The following is a 22,809-nucleotide window of genomic DNA, read 5'->3' on the forward strand; positions in this document are numbered from 1 at the left end:
CTCTTCCTCCCTCTTCTTCCGTCTCTCTTCCTCCCTCTCTCTTCTCTCCCTCCCTTCCTTCCCTCCCTTCCTTCCTTCTCTCCCTCTCTCTCTCCCTTCCTCTCTTCCCTCCCTTCCTTTCTTCCCTCCTTACCCCTTCCTTTCCTTCCTTCCTTCCCTCCTTCCTCCCTTCCTTCCTCCCTCCCTTTCTTTCTACCTTCTCACTTTCCTTCCTTCCCTCCTTCCTTGGTCTGCTCCAGTGCCAACAGGTAGATGGGTTCTCTCCTAACCCATTTGGCCAGGATCTCCCATTGGCCCTAGGCCTGTTGACCTTGACTTTCCCAGCAGCTTTAAAGTTTGCAGACCCCATCACAGAAACCCTCCCAAATGTCCTGAGGCAGACCCTACAACATCCCCATTTTACAGATGAGGCATCTGAGGCAAAGGGGTTATCAGAGACTTGCCCAGGGTTACAGGATTCCTGCCTCCAAGGCCAGGGAGCTCTGCTGCACCCAAGGAGGGGCTGTGCTGTTGTGTGACATCCGGCATCAGAAGCCTCCTAGCCTCATATTCCACCTGCTGGTTTTCTGTAGCTCTGCCCTGCGGCTCGCTTCAGAGAGGCTGGGGGGCCGCCCGAGCTCTTCTCAGGGTCCTTGTGTCTTTGTGCCCTCCAGGTCAACACCAGAATGGAAGTAAAGGAAACCAAGCGAGGCAAGTCCCTGAGCCAGCGCGGTGGCTCCTGCCGTGACCATGTGGCCCCTGGCTCCAGCACCAGCCTGGAGGCCCACTCTCTGAAGAACTTTACCATCCCCAAGATCCGCAGGACAGCAGAGAAAGGTACCCGCAGCTGCCCTAGGCATGGCACTCGGGGCCGGCCCTCCTTTTGGAGAGAGCCTTCCTTGGCCCACCTGTCATTGCACTGAGGGACAGATGGCTGGCGGTCCTCCCGCTCGTCCTGGGCCAGCGGCCTCGGCCACAGATAACGACGCTGGCCCTGGATGGAGAGGGAGGGCGAAGCCATCCCCGCTGTCTGCTGATGTAGGCAGACTGGAGAGGGGCCAGGAGGAGGGCCTTTTCTCACTGACAGGCGTGTGGCTGCTGGCTTGTCTTATCCCCTGGCCCTGGCTGGCTCGTCCCAGTCTCTGGGAACCGTTCCTCCTCTGGACATCTGTCCAGGCACTGGGCTTTCCCTTCATCCCTCGTCTGCCGGCTCTCAGAGCCTCCTCCTCAGAGGTGGCGTGCAGTGTGGTCCTGCTGGAGACGGTGTGCTGCCGGGCCTTGCGCCCCCCAGCAGGGAGCCTGGAGTCTGTTCAGGGAGCACTCAGCCTGCTAGAGGTCGTGGGGCCGAGGCTCTGGCCCCTGAGGGTCACAATGCACCTGGGCCCCATCAATACCTGAGCACCCTGGAACCTGGGCCTGGCTTAGGTGTCCTCTCCAGACTTGCCGGGGCCCCAGCAGCCGGGGGTCCACCTGACGTCGCTGCCTGGATGACTCTGTCCAAGGCCCCGTTCTCTGTGACAGGAGGCAATTGGGCTCCGAAGGAGCCTCCAAAATCACCAATTTCAACCTGCCTCTACTTTATCTTTATTTATTTATTCATTCATTCATTCATTTATCCATTTATTTGTCTGCTTGTTTATTTATTTAGTCATTTATTTATTTGTTTATTTATTTAGTCATTTATTTATTTGTTTGTTTGTTTATTTATTCCTTCATTCCTTCCTTTATTTATTTTTATATTTGGTTTTCCTACCTCTACTTTAGATGAGGAGGCCATTCAACTCAGCTTTGCCTCCCTGGGCCGCTGAGGCCCCTTTGGGATGGTTCTCCTTAGGAAGGTGCTCGTGCCCTTGAGCCAAGCTTTACCAAGAGAATGAGCAGTGGAGTAAAGAGCGAGTTAGCAGGATGTTTCTGTGTTCAGAGAGCCCTGAGCCAGGTGACGAGGGGGGTGCAGAGGTTCACAGGCCAGTTTAGTAGTAAGACCCGAACAAAAATAGCCACGGGGCAGCCTGCGGGAGAAGGCACCTGCTAGGCTGCTGAGGAGCTGGGCCCCAGGGCCCCGCCCGGAGTGGCGCCTCACCCACCCGCGCCCCTTTTCTCTTTGCTTTCCTCAGTGTACTTGTCATCTTGCCACACCAATCGGAGGGAGTACAGTTTCATAAACCATACCCTTTCCCAGTGCAGACTCGACCTGAGCTGTGAGCTCCAGTCATCTTGGCAATTTGGGGAAACAAAACTAGTTCATAATGAATATCTGGAAAAAAAGTTTTCGGCCAAAAGGTAAGTCCCCTCCCCGTGAGAAATAGCCACAGTCGCTTGGGACCATCTCAGTTTCTCTAGGGAGGGCCATGTTAGGCCTCCAGGGCCTCGGCTCTTTCCTAGCTTCCAGGGGTAAGCTTGGGAGGCTGGGGCCGGGCCGCCGCCAGGCATCTCGTCACGAAGGCTCTCTGAGTGAGCAGATGGAGCCCAGGCCGGGCTTTGACTTTCCCGTAGGGCTTGCCGGGTCCTGGAGCGTCACTTCTCAGGCCTTCCTCCGAGGCTGGCGTAATGCTTTCTGTCTCCTTTGCAGCCCTGTCTGCATTTCGGTTTAGGAGAGTATCCGTGGCAGAGGAAATAGGTGGCTGGGTTGGTTTTGCTTGTGAGAACCAAAAGCCTCACTTCTGCCATCTCGTAGCCATAGTCTCCCGTTTGTGTCTGACCCTAAAGGTGCGAGGAATGTCTAGATCAGTGATTCCCAAAGTGGGTGCCACCGCCCCCTGGTGGGTGCTGCAGCGATCCAGGGGAGCAGTGATGGCCACAGGTGCATTTATCTTTCCTATTAGTTGCTATTAAATTTTTTTAAAAATTAATTTCCAGGGGGTTAAGTCATATTTTTTCTGGAAAGGGGGCGGGAGGCCAAAAAAGTTTGGGAACCCCTGGGCTAGGGAGACACGTGGGCACACGGTCGCTCCTTTCTTCACCTGGCACGGGATTGATCTTTCGGACCCCCCGGCCTTGGCACACGCGCAGTGTGCCCGGCATCCCCGAGGCAGGCCTGTGCTGGGCCGTGTCTTAGAATTAGCCTGAGGGTGGTCCGAGGAGGCATCCTGGCTGGTGTAGGCGCTGAGAGTGCTATCTGAGGAAGACCTCAGAGCGGGCTGTCGTCCTCTTCCTCTGGTACCTCGGTCGGCATGGCCGAACTTACTGATCATGCTGTTGACATAGCACTTCAGGGTACGAGGTTCAGAAGTTAGGAAAGGGGAAAAGAGCCAACCCTTCCCTGGACTTCCCTGGACTGGCTTTGGTGCTTCAGAGAAGGCAGCTTAGCGAGGTCTGCACCGTGTGCCCAGCTCCCCCTCCAGACCTGCGAGACAGGCCGGCCAATCCCAGACCTCCAGGAATGTCCTCACAGAATGTTCTTCAAAAAATGCCCACCCGCTTAGCCCACTCTTGGGAAGTCCTCTCATTCACCGCCCATGCCTGAATCTCTGGCTATGGTCCAAGAGGAAAAAGAAACCAGGCATTCCCCCACTCCCAGCCTGGTCCTGTTTCACCCCCTGAGGGAAAAAGAATAGGAGATGAAGCAGGGCACAGCCCTTCTGACCCTGCCTCACCAGCACTCAAGGTGGTTCTGAGACCGAGGTCCTTGGCACTGTGGCTCCTTGACCCCTTTGGTGGCATGCTAGCAACCCAGTTTTGGAAACATGTTTTTAAATGCCTAAACAAAAATACCTAGAATTATAAGGGAAGCCAGTTCTAGTGAGATAAGGATGTAGGGGAAGAGGGGCGACTAAGTGCATTGAGAGCCAGGCCTAGAGGCGGGAGGTCCTGGGTTCAAATATGGCCGCAGACACTTCTAACTGTGTGACCCTGGGCAAGTCACCTTACTCCCATTGCCCACCCTTACCACTCTTCTGTCTTAGAGCCAATACACAGTACTGATTCTAAGACAGAAGGTGAGGGTTTTGAAAGAAAGAAAGATGTACATTTTTTCTGCCATGGAAGGTCTCAGACCCTACAGTCTGTTTTCCAGCACCCCAAGTTGATCATCCCTGCTGTAAGACCATGATTTAGAGAGGGTGCCTTCTCCTCAGGGTTCCCTCTGCAGGACCAGCCCCTGCCCATTGGCAGGGTGCATCTTCCAGTCAGAGCCCTTGAAGGAGATTGGTGGGTCCTGAGGCACCTCAGAGGTTGTAGAGTCTGACTCCCTCCTTTGACAGGGGAGGAAACTGAGGCCCTGGGAGCTGAGGAGGCCCAAGATCCCAGGATCTGACCTCTGAGGCCACACAGGCCACCCCCTAATTTGCCACCAGGAATCCGAGGGCCTGAGCAGACCAGTGCGTTGCTGCTGGTCACACAGCTGGGGAGTGTGAAGGGGCAGGGTGAATGGAAATGGGCGTCCTCTGGGATGCCTGTGGGCGGCCAGGCCCCTATTGACCCTCCGAGGGCTCCCTTGTAGGCTGGAGATGCGGGAGCATGGCCGGCGAGGCCGAGAACTGGAGGAGCATTATTGCTTCTTGGCACTGTCGCACAGCGCCGTGTCCCGGATGTACCAGAGCGGGCTGTGCACCAGGGAGTCGACCCTGAAGGCACTTGGCAACCCCCTGCTTGGCGTCTACCTGTTCCGGCATGCCGATGTGGCCCTGAGTTATGCGCGCAGTCGGAAGCACCACGTGGACAACCTCATGATTTTTAAGGTAGGTGGGTTCCTCCGGACATCCAGCGGGACTCGGGGGGCGCCTGTCCAGGGCCTTGGCATGCTGCTGCCAGGGGAGAGGGCCCTCGCCCCGCTGGAGCTTCCATCCTGAAGAGGAAGCCGGGCACACAGGGTCCCTGCAGTGGGGAGCACGGGGAGAGCCCCCCTTGGTGTTGGAGCGGGGAGAGGAGGTGGCAGGAGGGGGAACAGGAGCAGGAGGCTGCTGTGGATGATGCCCGTGTCCTCCCCTCAGGCTCTCCCATCGGCCATCCTCCGTCTGTCTGCCCCACTGAGCAAGTCACCCAGGGGGGCTCCTCTCTGTCCCTGGCATCCTTCATGCTCTCTCCTGCCTCCCTCAGGTTCTCTACGGGAAGGTGAAGAAGATCCAGCCTGTGGTGGACAAGAGCAAAGCCTGTCTGGACCCTTCGCCCAACTTCGACTGCCACATGTCACGCCTCATCCCCACAGCCAAGGACATCATCGAGCAGCAGGCCGTGGGCTCCGCAGTACGTTCCTCCCCTTGCTCTCCTCCCCAACCACACTTCCAGAGTGGTGGCTCCAATAGCCTCCCTCCCAGAGGGCAGAACCGAGGTGCTCTGCTGGAGCCGGCCCCCCGCCTTCCCCCCGGCCCAGCCCAGCCCCTCTGACTCCAAGGCCCGTGCTCCATCCCCCAGGGGGCGGCTGCTTAAAATGCTCGCCCTGAAGTCCGAGGCAGACCGCTGGGGAGGGCAGTTCAGTGCAGCCTCCCTCTGAGGAGACCGAGGTCTGAAGGGATGAGAGGGCACCCTGGTGCCCAGAGCGCTGCCCTGGATTTGGGAGCCCAAATCCAACCTGAGGAGCTTCCTCGCTGGGGACCCTGCCTCAGGGTCCCCGTCTGTAACCTGGGTGCCGTCACAGCGCCCCCCTCACAAGGTGCTGGTGAGGATCCAATGAGAGAATCCTGGCAAAGCAGTTAGCACAGTGGCTGGCACCTAGAGGCGCTTGATGAATGGTAGCCACAATCATTGTGGTTGCTTGCTGGAGCTCGCACAGCCCGGGAGAATCAGAGCAGTGTCTGAACCCAGCGAGAGCCTTGGATTCGGAGGGAGGAGCCCTGACTTTGCGCCTGGCCCCTTCTGACTCTGCTCTTCCGAGGATGAGGATTTGAGGCTTTCGGGGTTTTTGGTTTTCGTGTGTGCGCCTCTCCGTCCTGGGTTTCTCCATAGATAGGTGGAGAGGTGGAGAGAGACACGTATGGGTAGATACAGAAATAGGAAGCCAGCTAGATGCCCTGCAACAAGGAGCGAATGAGAATCGCCCGTGTGTGCACCGCCACATTGGCATGATTTGTGTTTGAGCGTCCAGGGGAGAGAAAAGAGTCTTCATCAAGGGCCTCCCTAGCCTGTGCCATCTGAGAATCATGCAAAGGGCCCTGGAGTGTCGACCCACGCAAGAGAGGACTTGCAGGCTTCCTCCCGGTTGAAGAGCTGGCCCATGGAAGAAGGATTAGGTTTGTTTCTTGTGGCACCCATGGGCAGGACAAGCAAAATGGGCAGAAATTGGAAAGGAGGAACCATAGGAGGCCATCCTGATAATTGTGTAGGAGACATCAGCCTCGGGTTGGGGCCTTTACCCAGATAGATGCTTGGAGGTTACAAGGATGAGCTCAGAAGCCAAAGTACCGAACTGAGAGCACCAGCAGAACATCCCCCACCTCCCTGGAGACCTCACCCTGAATACTGAGCGCACCAAAGTGAGAATTAGAATGAGGATGGGGGAATGAGGTCACCTCCCTGAACTTGGCAGCTCCAGCCCTTCTCAGAGAAAGAATTCTATCTTGGCAAATAGGTGTGAACCAATCTTAAGATGTAGCTCGAACAACTGGAAATCAACCAATTGACCCAAAAGGAACCCAACGAGAGATTGTGAAAATGCAAGAAAATCTAGAAGAAGGGAAAAATCAAAGACTCGGAAAATTGGGCAGAAGAAAAGCTGCCAGCTGCTGCATTGAAGGCTGCTGACCTCATGAAATACCAACAATCCATCCCCAAGAAGAGGGTGGAAATCACAGGCCCAGAATGGGAAATGAAGCCAGAAGCATCACAATAATCAGCTGTCCAGCATCGGATGTGGAGTCAGAAGAGGCCCGAGTTCAAATCCTGCTGCCTCAGTCATATAGTGAATCAGTGGCGCAAACCGGGCTCCTTCACTGCTCCCCCTCACCTGGACTGTTGGGAGGATCAAACAAGGTGATGTTTGCAAAGTGTTTTACAAACCTTAAAGCCTTATTGAAATACAAGTTATTGTTCTCAGCCAGCAAAACCAAGAAATAAAAAGAAGACAATTTACCCAAGTTGTAAATGTTGATTAATATGACTTGGAGAGACTTCCTAACATGTTTTATTCAGAATGTGACACAAATACCCAATAAAAGGAGCAGTTCAGTATGTAAGTCACACGGAGAGCTGGCTGCCCATGAAGCTACATGTCTCTGCTTGGTCCAGGCTGGCTTGGCCTTTTAAGAAGAGAATAAATGAAACCTGTGGCTTTCAAAGCTATCCATCCTGCTTGTCTGGGATTCCTTCTGCCCTTCCTTTTCTTCTCTGCATTAACGAAAAAGGTTGAATTGACCCCCTTTCCTTTTTCTAACAACCCTCTGATCTTCCAAGGACCTCTAAAAAAAAGTAAAAGAAAGCCCTCGAAACAAATATCCACAGTCAAACAAAACAGATGCCCACATGGATGTGTTGAACAGTGTTTCCTTCTGCAGCCCAAGCCCCTCCTCTCTGTGTCCGGAGAAGGACAGCCTGCTCCATTGGGGAATCCCAGCTGGCCTTGGTGGTGAGATCAGTTCTGTTGTCAGAAAACCCTGCTTCTCGAAGGAGAGGAGGAACCCTCCTCAGCCTTCTCTCGGTCAGCCCTGGCTGGCGGGTACAGCATCAGATTTGGAAATGCCTAGAATAGAATACAGAGGATTGTGAATGAAGCCAGTGAGACAACCTTCCATTCTCAGCATGAAAAGGCAATTGGTGCAGGGGCTCCCATGTTAAGAACCCCAGCTGAAAACTCCCAACAGATTGATCCATGGGTAATTCTGGGAGATGTTTAGAGATCATTTGATGTGTGTGTGCCACCCAGTGCTCCAAGTGAGAGGTGGCGTGAGGGATGGAAATTGGGTAATATCGTGTGTGTGATGGGCCTGGAAGCTCAGGACACACACGCTTGAGTGTGCACGTACACATACACGCCAAAGATGTGCCTGTGTAGGGGGCTCACAGGGGATGGTGACAGACATACAATGGACCAATTGATGAAATAAACATGGAAGACTCAGGGGGAGAGAAGGCAACCCTGTCTAGGATGACCACCTGTTTCCAAAATGCCTCCAGGGGGAGTCGCCTTTAGTGGACACAGTGTTTTGGTGGAGTAGGGAAGGCTTAGGTGGAAGATGATGAGATGTGGGTGAGCTGTGCTGGACCCCAGAGGGGCCTCTCCATGGGATGCATCACTTTGGAAGCAGTCTGTGTAGGGCGGGCTCAGTGAGGCTGCAGGGATAGCTTTGTTTTGCTGTAGTCTGCCCTAAGTCAAAGGCTGAGGTTTTATTTAAGAGAAAAGGCCCTGAACGGCCACTGTGCTCCCACTTGGCACTACTCCCAGGTATCACCTTCACACAAGGCTGAGAGGGAGCTACTGCTATGCCTCCGACTGAAAGAATTCAGCCCAGCTGCTGAGGAGCATGAGAGTGGACTGGCAGAAGGGCAGCTGTGGCCAAGCACCATGGCAGAAGCTCCTTCCTCCTTCCACCCACCCCACCCCTTCACCAGCCTCCAACAGAAGAGTCCTTATTGCACACAAAATAAAGAGTGAAGATAGAGAGAAGGAAAAAACCCACACTTAGCCCTCTACATACTAGGCACTATAAATGTCCTTCCTTCCTTCCTTCCTTCCTTCCTTCCCTCCTTCCTTCCTTCCTTCCTTCCTTCCTTCCTTCCTGCTTTCTTTCCTCTTCCCTCCATTTTCTTCCTTCTTTCCCTCTCTCTCCAGTCCTAGCTTTTTCAGAATCTGTCTATAAAAACAAATTTCTGTTGGCATTGTTGACAGACCTGTGACTCCTCTGCAATGTCTCTCTAGTCTCAGAAAGTAGCCTAGAGCCCTGGGAGGTGAGGTGCACCGTACCCAGGATTCTCCAGGTGTCAGAAATGAGACTCCACTCTAAGATCTACTTGTCTGCCCCAGTGCCTGGGATGGCTCCAGCGGATGATTTCTTGGGCACCTGCATCATCAGGACCAGGCAAAGAGCTGAGCTCCCCTCCTGCCTCTGGAGCTGTTGGCGGCTTGTTTCCTAGCAACCAGGAGGAAGGCTAAGTGAATACTAGAAGGGGCTCTCTGGAGTCATCCCTTTGTCATCTGCCGATGCTGCGATTGCCATCAGGGAGACAGAGACAAGACATCACCCATTTCTTCCCCCAGCTGGGGGCTCTTCAGGGGCAGCAGGACCTGATAAGGACATCGATGTATGTGGTCAGAGAAGCTTTGAATTGGGGGTTGGAGTAGAGGCTGAGGAGGCATCAAAACATCTTGGGAATCTGCACAGGAAATGGGAAGGCAACCAGATGATTTGGTGGATAGAGTGGTGGCCCTGGCGCAGATGTGAATTCAAATCTTCCTTCAGACATTGACTGGGCTATGTGACTCTGGGCACATTACTTCCCCTCAGTTTCCTTACCTCAAAAAGGGGGATAACAACAGCACCTTCCCATTAGAGTTTCTTTTTTAAAATTTTATTTGATTTTTTAAATTTTAAATTTTTTAAAATTTTTATAAAATTTAAATATTTAATAAAATTTTAAAATTTTTATTTGATTAATTAAGATAATTTTTCCATGATTCCATGATTTATGTTCTTTCCCTCCTCTCCTCCCACCCCCCCTCCTGTAGACAATGCCCATTAGGGTTTCTTGTGAGGACTCAGAAAATAACCCGTGTAAATCATTGTCTGTGTGCCCGCTGTTCTTGTGGGTCCTGGCAGGTGGGAGGAGGGGGCACAGGGCTCTGAGCTTCCTCTGGGTTTGGACAGCAGCCTTCATTTCTCTCTACTCCCTTTTCTGCAGGTTTATCTCTACGAATACAACACACTTTCGAAGCCTGTGGACAAGCCCCGGCAGTGTCTTCCATATGCCACTATAACGGTCAAATTTCTTGGTCAGAAAGCGGAAAGTGGGCCAACTATCACCTCCTTGCGGTTTCTCTCCGCGGGCTTTCCCAAGTGGTCTGGTAAGCTCGAGTGTGCCCCGGTTGGTTTTTCCCTCTTAGTGGACCATTGGAGACTGAGCCACGGAACCTCTTAGACCAGGGGTCGGCAACGTATGCTCTCGAGCCATATCTGGCTCTTTTGAGGGCCAGATATCGTTCTTTCTGCAGGAGCCATAAAGTCCATTTATTTTCAGGCGCTGTTACAGGAGTGCACTGTGAGCTCTGTACGGCTCTCACGAAATGACATTTTTAAAAAATGTGGTATTTATGGCTCTCACGGCCAAAAAGGTTGCCGACCCCTGACTTAGAGCCTTGTTCTGGGAGGAGCCTGAAAGGCAGCATTTTGCCTTTGTTGAATTCCATTTGAAAATAAGCAAAATTCAAAAAGTAAAACTGCGAGAGCTTACCTGAAAATATTGAAGGGAAGTCAGGACACGGGAGGAGGTGATGGTCACACAGTACACTTTGAGTTCCGTCTTTGTCCTTGGTATTTTCGGCATCACTCCAGGAAGTCTTGACAATTGGCAAGATCCTAGATCCATCCGGTGCCCATTCCCAAGGTTGGGCAGCTCCAGCCTGCCTCTCGCCTTCTGGAATCTCCCTGAGGGCCACCCAAGAAGTTGGGATAGATCGTCCCATAAAGACTTTAGAGGAGACGGCTGCCATTTGTGAGGTGGTGATCACATGGTCTTGCCCTTTGCTCAGTGGCTTCTCTTTGTGTAGGGCCTTTAGGAGGTCTCTGGGAGGGTGTTCGTGGCTTTTCCTTCTAGGGGATATATGGTTTCCTGGGGTGGGGTGGGGGCCTTTACTTCATGGCTGAGGGAAGAGTAGAGACCTCGGAACACTTGGCTTAACTCCTTCCTCTGCCTAGTTCTCACAGGGGACCACAGAAGGACTCTGCTTCTAGGACACTGGAACCTTTTGTTTTTTTTTTTAAAACAAACACAACCACCTCCAGTTGCTTTACTGGCTGGACTAGGCCTGTGGAGGCCTCCCCCTACTCTCAAATTCTGTGCCTGGAGGGCTAGCAGGTACCAACTAGGGAGGGAAAAAAGCAATAGATCTCCAGAAGGGTCCTGCCTCACCAAGAAAAATCCAACCCAAGATCTAAAATCAGTCTACAAACATCTGTTGAAGGAGCTCCTCTGTGTTAGGTGTTGCAGGTAAAAACAAAAAACTAGAAAGGTGAGTAAGGGCCTGTCATCAGGGCCTGTTGGTAAAGACAACATGGTCCAGAAATGATGGATGGAGCATGCAGAGAGATCTGGGAAGACTTCTGGAAAATGAGGCCCAGCAAGGGGAGCAGAACCAGACTCAGACTGGCAGGGCTGAGTGCTGTCCTCAAGGCTTGTGGCCTGCTTGTCTCTAGCAAGATCAATGAGGAAGAGGAATGCAGGGTGGCTGGGTGGCTCAGTAGTTTTGGAACCAGGCCTAGAGAGGGGATTTCCTATGTTGAAAGGAAATTCTGTGTAGATATAAGGACCAGGCCTCACCCTAAACAAGTGCCTGTGGGGCTCAGAGGTCCTGGCTTCCATCCTTTCTCAGATGTCTTCAGAGAGTTGGACCATAGACAAATCACTTCAGCTCCATAAGCCTCAGTTTCCTCAGCTGTGAAATGACATGTTGCTGTCTTCTTGGGCATCATTTTTACTTCCCTCCCATGTTGACCTAGATAGAGAGATGAGAGTTAAAATAGAGCAATTCCATTATGGACACATTTATTTAAGCTGGGCCCTCTACCTGGAGCTCTCTCCCTTTTTGTCAGAATTCCCTTCAGGGCTCAGGTTAAGCCCTGCTTCCTATACAAGGGCCTCTCTGATACCCCCTCAGAATGCCTATTCCCCCCAAATAATGACCGTAATTGAGTCCAGATCTAGTTTCCATTTCCTCACTTGTATACCACTTGTTCCGCCTTGAGGGCGAGGCCTTTTATGCTTTTGGCTTTATATCTGCAGCCCCTAGCACAGAGGAGACCCCTCAGCAGATGTTTGCAGACTGATTTTAGATCTCATGTTGGGTTTTTTGGCAGGGCAGGAGCGTGGGAAGACGTACTTACTTCCTTCTGTGCATTTACCACCTTTTTCTCCCTAATTAGTACTTGCCAGCCCTCTGGGCACAGAGAGGGAGGCCTCCACAGACTCAGTCCTGCCACTCCCTGTAAGGAGTCCCCAATATCCTAATGTGGATAAACCCCAAGAAGAGAGGAGCCCATCTCCTCTCTAGGTAGCCTGCTCTGCTTTGGGCACCACTCCCAGGGTGCTGTGGCCCTGAGGGAGGCAGGGAAGAACAGAACAGATGGAGTCCCTCCTCTACGTGATAACCCTTTGGTCCATGCTGCCCCCTTCACCACCCCCTCCCAAGGCTCCTGTGATTTGGATTCAAGGACCTTCCTGGACTCAATTGCCCTCTTTTCAGGAACCTCCTGTCAATGTCCTCCTTCAGCTGGCTTTCCAAGCCTGGACCAAGGCTTCCGATGGAGTCTTTGTGGAGTACAGGATACATCCCATACTGTTTACTCGTACCGAGCTGGTGGCCCCCTAAGAATCCCAGATCCTTTTCTTAACAATTGTCATCTAACTATCACTTTCCTTTTAAGACTGAAGTTGATTTTTTGTACCTAAAAGTAAGACTTGTCCAATTGTCTCTACCGAATTTTAGCTTCCAAGATTCAACCCAGGATTCCAAACTGTCAGGATCTTCCAGCATCCTGACTCTGTCCACCACTTGTTTGCTCTGTCACTCATAGATCTCTGCTTTTCTGGAAGTCATTGATCCAAAGGTTCAGTGACCTACGGCCAAGCACAGTCCCCTGGGGCTCTCCGCTAGAGACCCCTGGCTCCATTGATATTGAATCACCATTCACAGCTCCTCCAAGCCCAGAATCCCATTAGATCTCAATTCATCTCTTTGTGTTCCCACATTGGCTACAGCTCTGCAGCATTGCCACGTTCTGGCAGAAGTTTTAATAAACTAGAGCTATGCTCAATCCAGTTTAGAAATCCTGTTACCAGAGAAAATGAAGTCAACCTGGCACAACCTGTTGAAGTGGAGGCCAGATGTGTCGGACTCCTCGTGACCCCCGTATGGAGTTTTTCTGGCAAATATCCCAGAGTGCTTTAAGACTGACTGACAGAGGCTAAGTGACTTGTCCAGGGTCACACAGCCAGGGAGGACCTGGAGGCAATATTCTTGACTCCAGGCTCAGCACTCTATCCACTGAGCCATGTTAGCTGCCTTGAGGTCTGGTTAGTTCTTTGCAATCCCTGATTGATTTCCCAGGTGTTCACTCACTCATTCTCCCTTTAATGAGACAATGCCAAGCTTACAGGTAGGTGAGGTCTACGACCTCCTTCCCTTTTCTAATTTAAAAAATCTTGGTCAGAGCAACAGAACTTTCCAGGCAACTGTATACACAGGGATTGAGGGTTTTTTATTTCGCCAGTGATGGGAACTTCTGGTGGGAAAACTCCCTCCCTCTCCCAATGGAAATCAACAACTTTTGCCATCTTAGAAAGTGGCCAAGAGCAGAGAGAGGTCAAGTAATTTGGCCAGTCACACAGGCGAGATGTGGGAAAGGTGGCACTTGCACCCTCATCTTTTTGGCTTTGAGGGTCCCTCCCTGACCACCGGCTCCGGCATCTCTGTTCTTAGCAGGTTTCTTTCAGTGCGTCCTTCATGAGTTTGAATTCAGAGCCCTTAAATCCAAACTTTTGATACTCGGAATACTCTATCAGACACCCATTGGTGCTGCTGCGAGCCTTTTCCCCACCGCCTTTCTACTAGGCTGGAAAAGCTTTTCAAGTTTCTCCGTCACCACTTCACCACTGACGATTTATAGGACATTTGACGGTCAACATTCATTCGTCGAGCACTTACTTTAGGCCAGGCATTGTGCAAGTGTTGGGGCTATAAAGACAAAAATGCGGCCCCCTCTTTTGAAAGAGTTCATTTCAAAGGGAGACTACATGCAAAAAAGATCATACGGTCTCTTTGCATGTATATGTACATAGCCACACACGTATACAAGAGAACTTAGAGAAAAGGTAAGCACAGCTGGTAGATGGTAATCTCAGAGGAGACTTACTAGCGGCTCAGTGGAAGAGGGAAGCCCTCCAGCAGAAAGAGGATTGAAATGAATCTTAAAGGAAGCTAGGGGGAGCTGGGAGCTAGAGGCAAAAGGAGTGAAAAGATTCCAGGCACTGGGGACAGTGGGTGAGAATGCCCAGAGTATGAGAGATTTGAATAGGAAGAGGCGAGTGAGAAATCATCCAGGAACCTCTATATTTAGTATGTCCTTTCCAAGAGCAAGTGGGTTGGAGTAGATAGCCTCGGGAATCCTTGCTGGCCTTCAGAACTTTCTTAGAATTTCAACTGACTTCATGCCTATCAATTACAGGGGAACAATTTTCACACAGATCTTTTTCTTTTTTCTAACTCTCAACAGAAAAAAGGGGCTCCTTGAATAACTGTACCATTGCCAAAAGGATCGGGAAGGGGAAAGATGCCACTGTCATCTACGAGCATTTCCCAAAGCCTACAGATTCCTCAGCTCAGGACAGCTGCTCCTGTAACGCAGAGATGAATCCTTTGGCCCCTGATATATCTTCTCCCTGTGGAAGCATACAGAATAACAGCTTCTTTGCTGTAGACACCCCAGATAGCCAAAATGACTATAATTTAACAGAAAACCACAACCTATCTCAAGTACAAACAATTGAGGCTAACCCGCCCCTCCTAGCCAGTGTGGGTGCCACTCAAAATGTGAATGGTGACCTGTTGATAAACTTGAATTACCTTGAAAAATTCTTCAACACCCTTTCTGCTGCAGTCACTTTTCCTAACAGTGTTGGCACCAGTACTGTGACAACCTCCAAGCTTATCAAGGACCCCAGGCTGCTGAGAAGAGGAGTATCCCATGACCAAGCCAATCCTGAGGCAGGCTCCCAAGAGACTTTGCCATTAGAGAGCAGGGAAGAATGCCCTGATTCACAAATGAATTCTTTGCTATCCCTGCCCATGGCTGCTGCCCTCCCCTCTGGAGCCCTCCCTGGTGAGCCCATGGCACTCAATATGGGCTCCCCTCATCCTGAGGGTTTCTCCCATGATGCTGCTTTGAAAGGCATGTTGTCCGAGAACTGTGACTGCAGGGCTATCCATGAGGTTATCGTGGATGATCCAAAAGAAGATCGACATCATACTGACCTTCAGGCGGCTCTTCCCTATGCTTCCAAAGAAGTCATTCCAGAACAGGATAACCAGGAATATATTGACAAAGAAATGGATAGCTCAAGCCAGATGAACAAAATACTTCTTCCAGTTAAGAAACAAGCCAGAGGAAAGTACATTTCAGAGATGAATCAGTTTCCTAGAAAGGGCATGCCATCGGATACCAATTCGGAGAGGCTTAGTAACCTTGTAAGCCAGGAATCGCAGCCCACTGACCTCAAAATTGTCCATGAAAGACTTCAGCCATCCTCTCCAGGACTTCTCCAGGTTCAGAAAGAAACCAGAAATAAATATATTCAGGATCCTCAAAATACGAAAAGCTCGAACACAGATACAGAAAACCATTCCAAACAAGGCAAAGATAAATACTCCAAGAAGAAAGAGAATTGTGACTCTGCTCATGGAGAAAAGAGTAGCTCAAGAGAATGTTGTGTCTCTTATGAAAAGCATAAGGTTTTGATTTTATCCCACCAAGACAGCAATGAATGTAAAAAACCTCGGAACCAGGGGACAACCATTCCAATGCAACCTTCCACATCTCGAGAGCAAGAAAGGAAACACATACCTTGGAAATCAGAAAATAGTTACCCTATACTAAGTACACAAAAATCTTCCAAAAATTGCCTTGAAGAATGGTTGAAATGTGAACGAATGTATATCGATAAATACTTTTCCAAACCTCCAAAAGTAACAGAACTGAAAATGGGAAGTCTGCATCTGACACCCATTAGCATGAAGGCCGATGCTCCCCAGGAAATGGATATCATTGTTCAGACCAAAGAAAAGCCAAATGATTTGATTAATTTAGCTGAAGCGTCGCATTCCAAGGTGATCGGAGATGGGAGTGGGAAATACCCGGGTGTTAGTGAAGGAAATGAAAATGGACTGTTGTCCCCAGTAGACTCACATAAAGATGGCAAAGTGGAGGCAGACCAGAGTCAAGTTTGCCCTATGTTCTGTGACCCAGTGTTTGGAGATGACAGTGCCACTTTTCCTGATCTGAATGTTTATTTTCAAGAACAGGAATTAAGGAATGAAGAACATGGTGACTCACGTTCTAAAAGAGAGGGGAAAGAGAGTCTTTCTACAGAAAAAAATAGAATGGAAAATATTTATGTAAATGAGAAGCAAGTTGTTCATATGAAGGAAAACTGCACCACAATGGTCAATAGTGAGAGAGAGATTAAGAATTTGGGCAGGTCAGAAGTTATATGTTCTGAAAAGTTTTCTTCAATATTTAACTTCACCTGGAAAAAAAGTTATGTGCCCATAGAAACTGCTCTGGTTGAAAATGAAAGCAGAGTTATCCCTGGGAATCAAAGAGGGATACTTTTCGGTCACAAAAGGAAGCTGATGCCACTGGCTTCTACAACCACGTTGTCAGAGTCCACAGGTTCCTCAGCAGCCCATGTGTGCAAGAACTCTGGTGCCAACACGCCCATCCCTGCTGCTCTGATACCAGAGTTCAGTCACAAGTTTGAAGACAACCAAAGGAACTTCCAAGGAATGGCCCAAGCCATCCAAAGCCCCAATTTTGGAGCATGTGGGATAAATATATTTGGGGAACATCAAAATGATACAAACTATGGCAGATCCAGTGAAGCCCATACACGACTAACTATTAGCGAGGACCTAGAGGTCCTACATCCTCAGGATCTGGACTTTAACAATGAGATTGAAGTGGAATTTGAACAATGTGAAGGCTCTTTCCTGCAACTACAAGACACAGCCATCCACGGAAATCTGCCTACTGATGAAATGAGCTCTGTGTACCAGCTTCTAGAATCTCGTATAGACTGGGAAAATCTACTTGGAAGTCAGAAGCCCTCAGAGATTTCCAAAAGCACTTGGCCACAGGAGGATGGAAGCCAATGTTTCCTTAAGGAATGCAGTTGCATTTATTCTTGGACCCAGAAAAACCATCGGGATCTCTTAAGCCCAGTGGTGGTTCCTGATTTACAAGTTCAAATTACAAATATCATTCAGACAAGGTTCACCCTTTCTCAGGAGCCACTAGCAATGCAAGGTGAGGTGCTGGTGAGCCCCACACTGGATACTGAAGAGGCAGAAATGAATGATGTGTGGAAAGAATTAGAATCTATGGCCAATCCTCCCCAGTTCACCTGTGAAAACACAGTCTCCCCCATCCAAGATGAGCTTTTCATGGACATATGGCCAGAGGCATCCGAACTTAACAGGAATCTGGTCATTTCCCCACCTCCTGAGTCATCAGCAGTTCACAAAGCATGTTCCCCTCAGCCTGCTGCTACTTCTAAAGCCACCAAGGATGATAGGACCTGCCCTTTGGCAAAGCTAAAGGGTGTCCGTAACAAAGCTCCAAGGAGAAAGGACATGAGGTCCAAAAACAGCAGAGGGAAACAGCCACTATCCTCCTTCAAGGACAAAATTATACCAAGGAGAAATTTCAGGTATCCAGAACCTTATGGAGTAACCAGAAAGACATCTCATCACCAGTCATCTGAACAATTTTCTTCTTTATCTGAGGGACGGATCAGAACCTTTTCGCAGTCAGAAAGGTACATCAGAAGCGTTTTGAACGTCCTCTACAGTGAAGCATCTTTGTGCAAGAGCAAACGTCTGTCCAGAAAACTTAACCGAGCTGTTCTTCATTTAAAGAAAGCTCACAGGAGAGTTCACCGATCCTTGCAGCTCATCACAAAAGTCAGGGAGAAAAAGAGAAAGAGTCCCTTGCCCAAATCCTATGAGGTCATACGCAATAGTTTGTGGGAATGTTGTGACTTGGAAGGTTATAACTTTCTGACAGAAAGGAGGTATTACTCGAGGCATTATTGGCAGAAGAGAAAAAATGACAAACGGGAAGAAAAGAGAACTGAAAGACTGCAAGTGGTTGGCTCTCGGACCTCTTTCCCACACCATCAGGGTTATAGCAGCAGCAGTAGCAGGGACCAGGGAGTCCGGAGGTCATTTTCCATAGAAGGTCCATCCACCGTGGCGTCTGCAAGTCGAGTGAGCAACCCGAGGAGCGCCACTCTTCACAGACCACATCACTCCAAGTCTCGGGGCTCAACATCGAGCAGGGGCAGTGTGAAAGGCTCGAAAGGAAGGGCTGACTGCCAGCTCTCCAAAGGACAGCAGAAAGCTTTCCCTTCTCATCATTCTGATGAAGTCAACTCCAGGGAGGCTGCCATAGGAGCCCATTCTGCTCCATCTACAATGGAAAGAAATGGGGAGTTGTGCAGTGAATCTGGGAAAAATGACCTTCCCCTTGATACTAATAAACCAAATGTAGTAGACAATAGTGAAACTCACTCCAAAGAGAATCCTGATGTATCCATTTCAGCCTTAAAATCAGGCACAGAACACTGTTTCAATGTAGACGTCTCTAAAACAGATCAGCTGAGGTGGCCTATGGGTCCCCCAGAATTGGAAGGTTACCTTCCTGCAGCAAAGTCACTGGCACTCACAAGAAGCTCGAATCCAAGCATGGGTTCGGAACACTTGGTTAGGGCTTCTGGTGATCTGGCTCCCCAGACAAGTCAAGAGGGAGAAAGTATGTTCTTGGATTTATCCGGCATCTCTGTTGAAAATAAAGAGGCCGAATGGTGGACACTCCACTCCAAGAGGCTGCCAACTGTAGATGGGCTTGCACCCTGCTCTCCATCTCTACAACAGGAGGAGCCACAACTTCAAAATGATGGAGAGGATTCTTTAGATATGATTTGGGGCCCTTGCAAAAATTACCTTCACGGAGGGGATAGGGAGGAAGGAAGTGATACTGAAAGTATCCAAGAGGGACCTGTACCACCTGAGAAAAATAAAAATTGTATGAACTATGCTGTCGATGTCCTTTTAAATAACATCTCTTTGGAGAACATGAGGCATTCCTTATCACAAAAATCCAGAGTAAAGGAAAAGGTGAAAAAAAGATGGAAAAAACAAGTAGAAAGGGAACAACAGGGAGAAAAGCCAGTAGAACACTCAAGTGTTTTAACAGAACTTTGTGAAAAATCTCCCATCCAGATAGAAGACCAAGGTAAACAGGGCCAGGGCTTAGACAGTTCTATGGTGACTGCCTCCTGGAGGAAGAAGACCCCCAGTCAGCTGGCCAGGACCAAGGAAAAGGAGGGTGGAGGGCAGATGGAAGCTGAGGATGGGCCAACCCTCTCCACCATTACACCTCAAGCCATGATGATGGGTAATCCTGCCATCAGGAAGAAAGTCCCCCAGACCCATGCCAGGAAAATGCACTCAGGGATTCCTGAGGCTGAACCTACTTGGCAGCCACCTCCCATGAGTGAATTAGAGGAGGCTCAGTCATCAGAGGACCCTCCAACACTCATCTTGAAACTGTCAAGAATTCTGCAAAAGGCAGATGAGGCATCCACTCTGAAGAGTTTACAAGAACAAATCGAAACATGTCAAGCAGTTCTTCCTTTATTCATTGAAGCTTTTGAAAGAAAACAAAAATGTTCCTTTAAACATATACTGATTTCTCGGGAGGTACTGGTAGAAGGGAATGGTTGGAATAACTGTAAACACCATCTCCACCCACAAGCAGTAGATTCCCTGGTAGAACTCCAAATGATGATGGAAACCATGCAGTTCATTGAGAACAAGAAAAATCTGTTGGGTAGCAAGCCCACCTTCCGGAGTCTGCTGTGGTACGATGCTTCCCTGTATGGGGAGCTGCTCCATGGGAATCAGGGCTACCAGCAGCAGGCCTGCCTCTACCCTGCTTTTCAAGACCGACTTAGGTACAATGCCTTCAGCGAATTACAGCACTACCATGACCAACTGATCAAACTCTTAGAAGTAGCCAAGAATAAGAACAAATCCTACTATGTCATCTTAAAATATAAACGACAGATTAAAGAGTGTGAAGATGTTATGAAACACAGCTCCAACTTCAATTTCTCTCTTTCTTCACCGTTCACCTGTGGGGTTAATTTTGGAGATAATTTAGAAGATCTAGAAAGTTTAAGAAAAAGCACTTTAGAACTAATCAGTAACCAGGACCATTTCCCTAGAGTTCAATCTTGTTCTGGGAAGCAGGACCATCTCTGGATCATCATGGAAATGATCTCTTCCAAGATGCACTTTATAAAAAACTCTGAATCTGTTGGCATGAAGATATCTCTCTACGGCCTGGAACACATCTTCTTTGATGCTGCTAAAAGTCTTGTTTGGAAAGAGAGGGGCCTGTCAATTAGCAAAAAAGACCCCCCTGAGAAGATGAAGGAAGAACTACTCAGATTTAACGAGTGTGCCCTTAAGAAGCTTCAGCAGATCTATGAGACTCTGGAGGCTAACAGCAAAGCAGAATGTGCTTCCGTGGGTTTGCTTGAGGAAACTGTTGATACTCCCAGTAAGCACTGTGAGTGCATAGAGGGAGAGAGTAAGCCTAGCTGGGAAAATCTCAGGTTTAGTGATACTCTCTTTCCTTTCCCAGATGTGTGCCAAGTTGGAGAAATAATAGACCAAGCAGGATCTGCTGACCTGAAACAGTTACAGGAACTGACAGCGAAATGCACAGGCCACTTGGAGACCTTAAAGAAGTGCTTCCAAATTCTTCAGGAGGCCGCCGTGGATAGCGTCTTGATCACAGAAGACAATGTGCTAGACCCGGTCAAGAAGCGTAGCCAACAGTCGGTCATCCTGAAGCCCGAAGCTGTCGAGATGTACATTGAAGTGGTTATGCTCTCTGAAACAATTCACTTCCTGAAAAATGTCATGGCCAAGAAACTGGACAAACCAAGGTTTCGGGGTATGTTGTGGTTCGATTTGTCTCTCCTTTCTGAGTTGATAGAAAACCAAGAAAAAATAGCTTCCTTTTTGTTTCTCAAAGAAAATGCAGCAGGCTGCCTATGGGAGGCTGTGGAGTCAGCCATATTGGAACTGAAGAGCGAGGCTGCTGTCATCTGTGAGTACCCTGAAGGGACCAATTCCTCTTATGCCCTCCAGCTACTGACCAGAGAACTTTCTGAACTCTCTGAAATAAGGACATTCCTGGAACAGGCCACCCTACCCATGGCCACGTATGTGGACCTGGTGCCTTATACCTTGACTGTAAATTATGGCACGACCCTTTCCGAACTCGAGCACAATTATGAGTTGTTTGCTGTGTTGTTGAAAAACCTCACTTTGGCTTCCCAGAAAGATCTGGGGAAGATGGCCCATGTCATGAAAGTCATGAAGACCATTGAATATCTGAAGGTCTCCTGTGCCAAAGTGGGATGGTGCGAGATCTCTCTTCTCACCTGCCAAATGTTCACCAATGCGGAGAAAGCCCTCCAATGGAAAAAGGAGCGGACCAGAGGAGACCATGAGACGAAGCCCCGAATGGTCACCAGGACACTGGGAGCTGCTTGGGGACAGCTGCCCTTTCCTTCCGGCTTAGCCCACAAAGTTCCAGCCGTCTCCAAAAAGCGAGCTTTCACTGTAGCTCCTTGTGAAAGTGGTCAGGAGCGACTCAAAAGTCCTGATCTACCAACTTGCAAAAAACCAAAGGTAAGCATTTCTTCAAGTCTCAAAAGAGACCTCCTCTTGGGAGCCTTCCCTTCCTCACCTCTTGCCCTCTTCTGTTTCTCCCAGCACTTTTCCTGGGTCTCTCCTTATCCCGGCGCCCCTCCTCTTTCAGGCATTTACACGCTCGTCTTTCCCCTGCCATTAGACTCTAAGCTTCCTCAGAGCACACCTGGGTGGTTTCTCTCTCCATGAAGTGCCCTGCATAAGATCCTACATGCAAATTCCTTAGGTCAGCCAGTATGAATGGAAAAGAGACATCAGTCTGCCATTCTTTCCCACAATTTAAATAATTGCCAGTTGTCTCCTCCTCCTGCTAATTCCAGGAAGCTGGGGAGGCAGCTCTTCCCTGCTGCTCGACCACACTGCCCGCCAATACGGCCCGCATCAGAGGCCATGGCTCTTCATTTGTCCGGGAGGAAGGATGACACTGTGGGACGCGTATAGGTTGGGTTTGCCGTTACTGCTCTTGGAAGATGCCAGCGAGGGGGGGCTCGGCCTGGATGCCGTCTCCCTGTGGCCTCCGTAGAGCCCGGCTGGCAGTGAGGCTGCAGCGGCTTCCCTGCACAGGAGTCCAGAGCCCGTGCAAAGTATGAAGCCGGCGGAGGAGGAGAGAGTGGCTCTCCGGAGCTTGGAAGGAGCCATTTTTGACGCTTCTCTTCAGTTCTTTGCTGCTTTGTCACGACTTGGCCTGTTGAGATTCATTTGGGTCTGAAAAGCCTGCAGGCTCTTGTCAGTGATCCCCGTTGTGTGCAAGGCCTAAGAGATGAGGAAAACCAAAGCTTGGCCACCCCTGCTCTCGAGAAGCTTACATCTAGAGGAGAGAAAACAGAGCCTAGAGTATATACAGAAGGGGCAGCGAGGTGGCCCCATGGCTACAGATGCACGCCTAGAGATGGGAGGTCCTGGCGTCAAATCTGGCCTCAGACACTTCCTAACTGGGTAACCCTGGGCAAGTCACTTAACCCCCATCTTTTAGCCTTGTCACTCTTCTGCCTTGGCATTATTGCCAAGACAGAAGATAAGGGTGAAAAAAAATGGACTCAGTAAATGTTTATTCAGTACCTACTATGTGTCAGGTACAGTGCTATGTGGGGAGGGCAGGGAAATGCAAAGAATAGCCTACTTTGTAATGAGACAGTGTATAAATATTTTGGCACACACACAAGACAGATGCAAAGTAAATGATGGTG

The 22,809-nt window shown here is 49.7% G+C and overlaps 1 protein-coding gene across 1 annotated transcript in view; it reads left to right on the forward strand.

The window, feature by feature from the left end:
* TEX15 (testis expressed 15, meiosis and synapsis associated) overlaps positions 1-22,809 on the forward strand; it is a 35,307-nt gene that overhangs the window by 1,943 nt on the left and 10,555 nt on the right. Inside the window, exons 2-7 of the mRNA XM_044680262.1 lie at positions 654-816; positions 2,094-2,259; positions 4,418-4,655; positions 5,014-5,160; positions 9,745-9,907; positions 14,331-21,601. Of these exons, the coding sequence (XP_044536197.1) occupies positions 654-816; positions 2,094-2,259; positions 4,418-4,655; positions 5,014-5,160; positions 9,745-9,907; positions 14,331-21,601 (8,148 nt within the window). The remainder of the gene's footprint in view (positions 1-653; positions 817-2,093; positions 2,260-4,417; positions 4,656-5,013; positions 5,161-9,744; positions 9,908-14,330; positions 21,602-22,809) is intronic.

Source organism: Gracilinanus agilis, chromosome 6 (assembly GCF_016433145.1).
Source record: "Gracilinanus agilis isolate LMUSP501 chromosome 6, AgileGrace, whole genome shotgun sequence".
NCBI lineage: Eukaryota > Metazoa > Chordata > Mammalia > Didelphimorphia > Didelphidae > Gracilinanus > Gracilinanus agilis.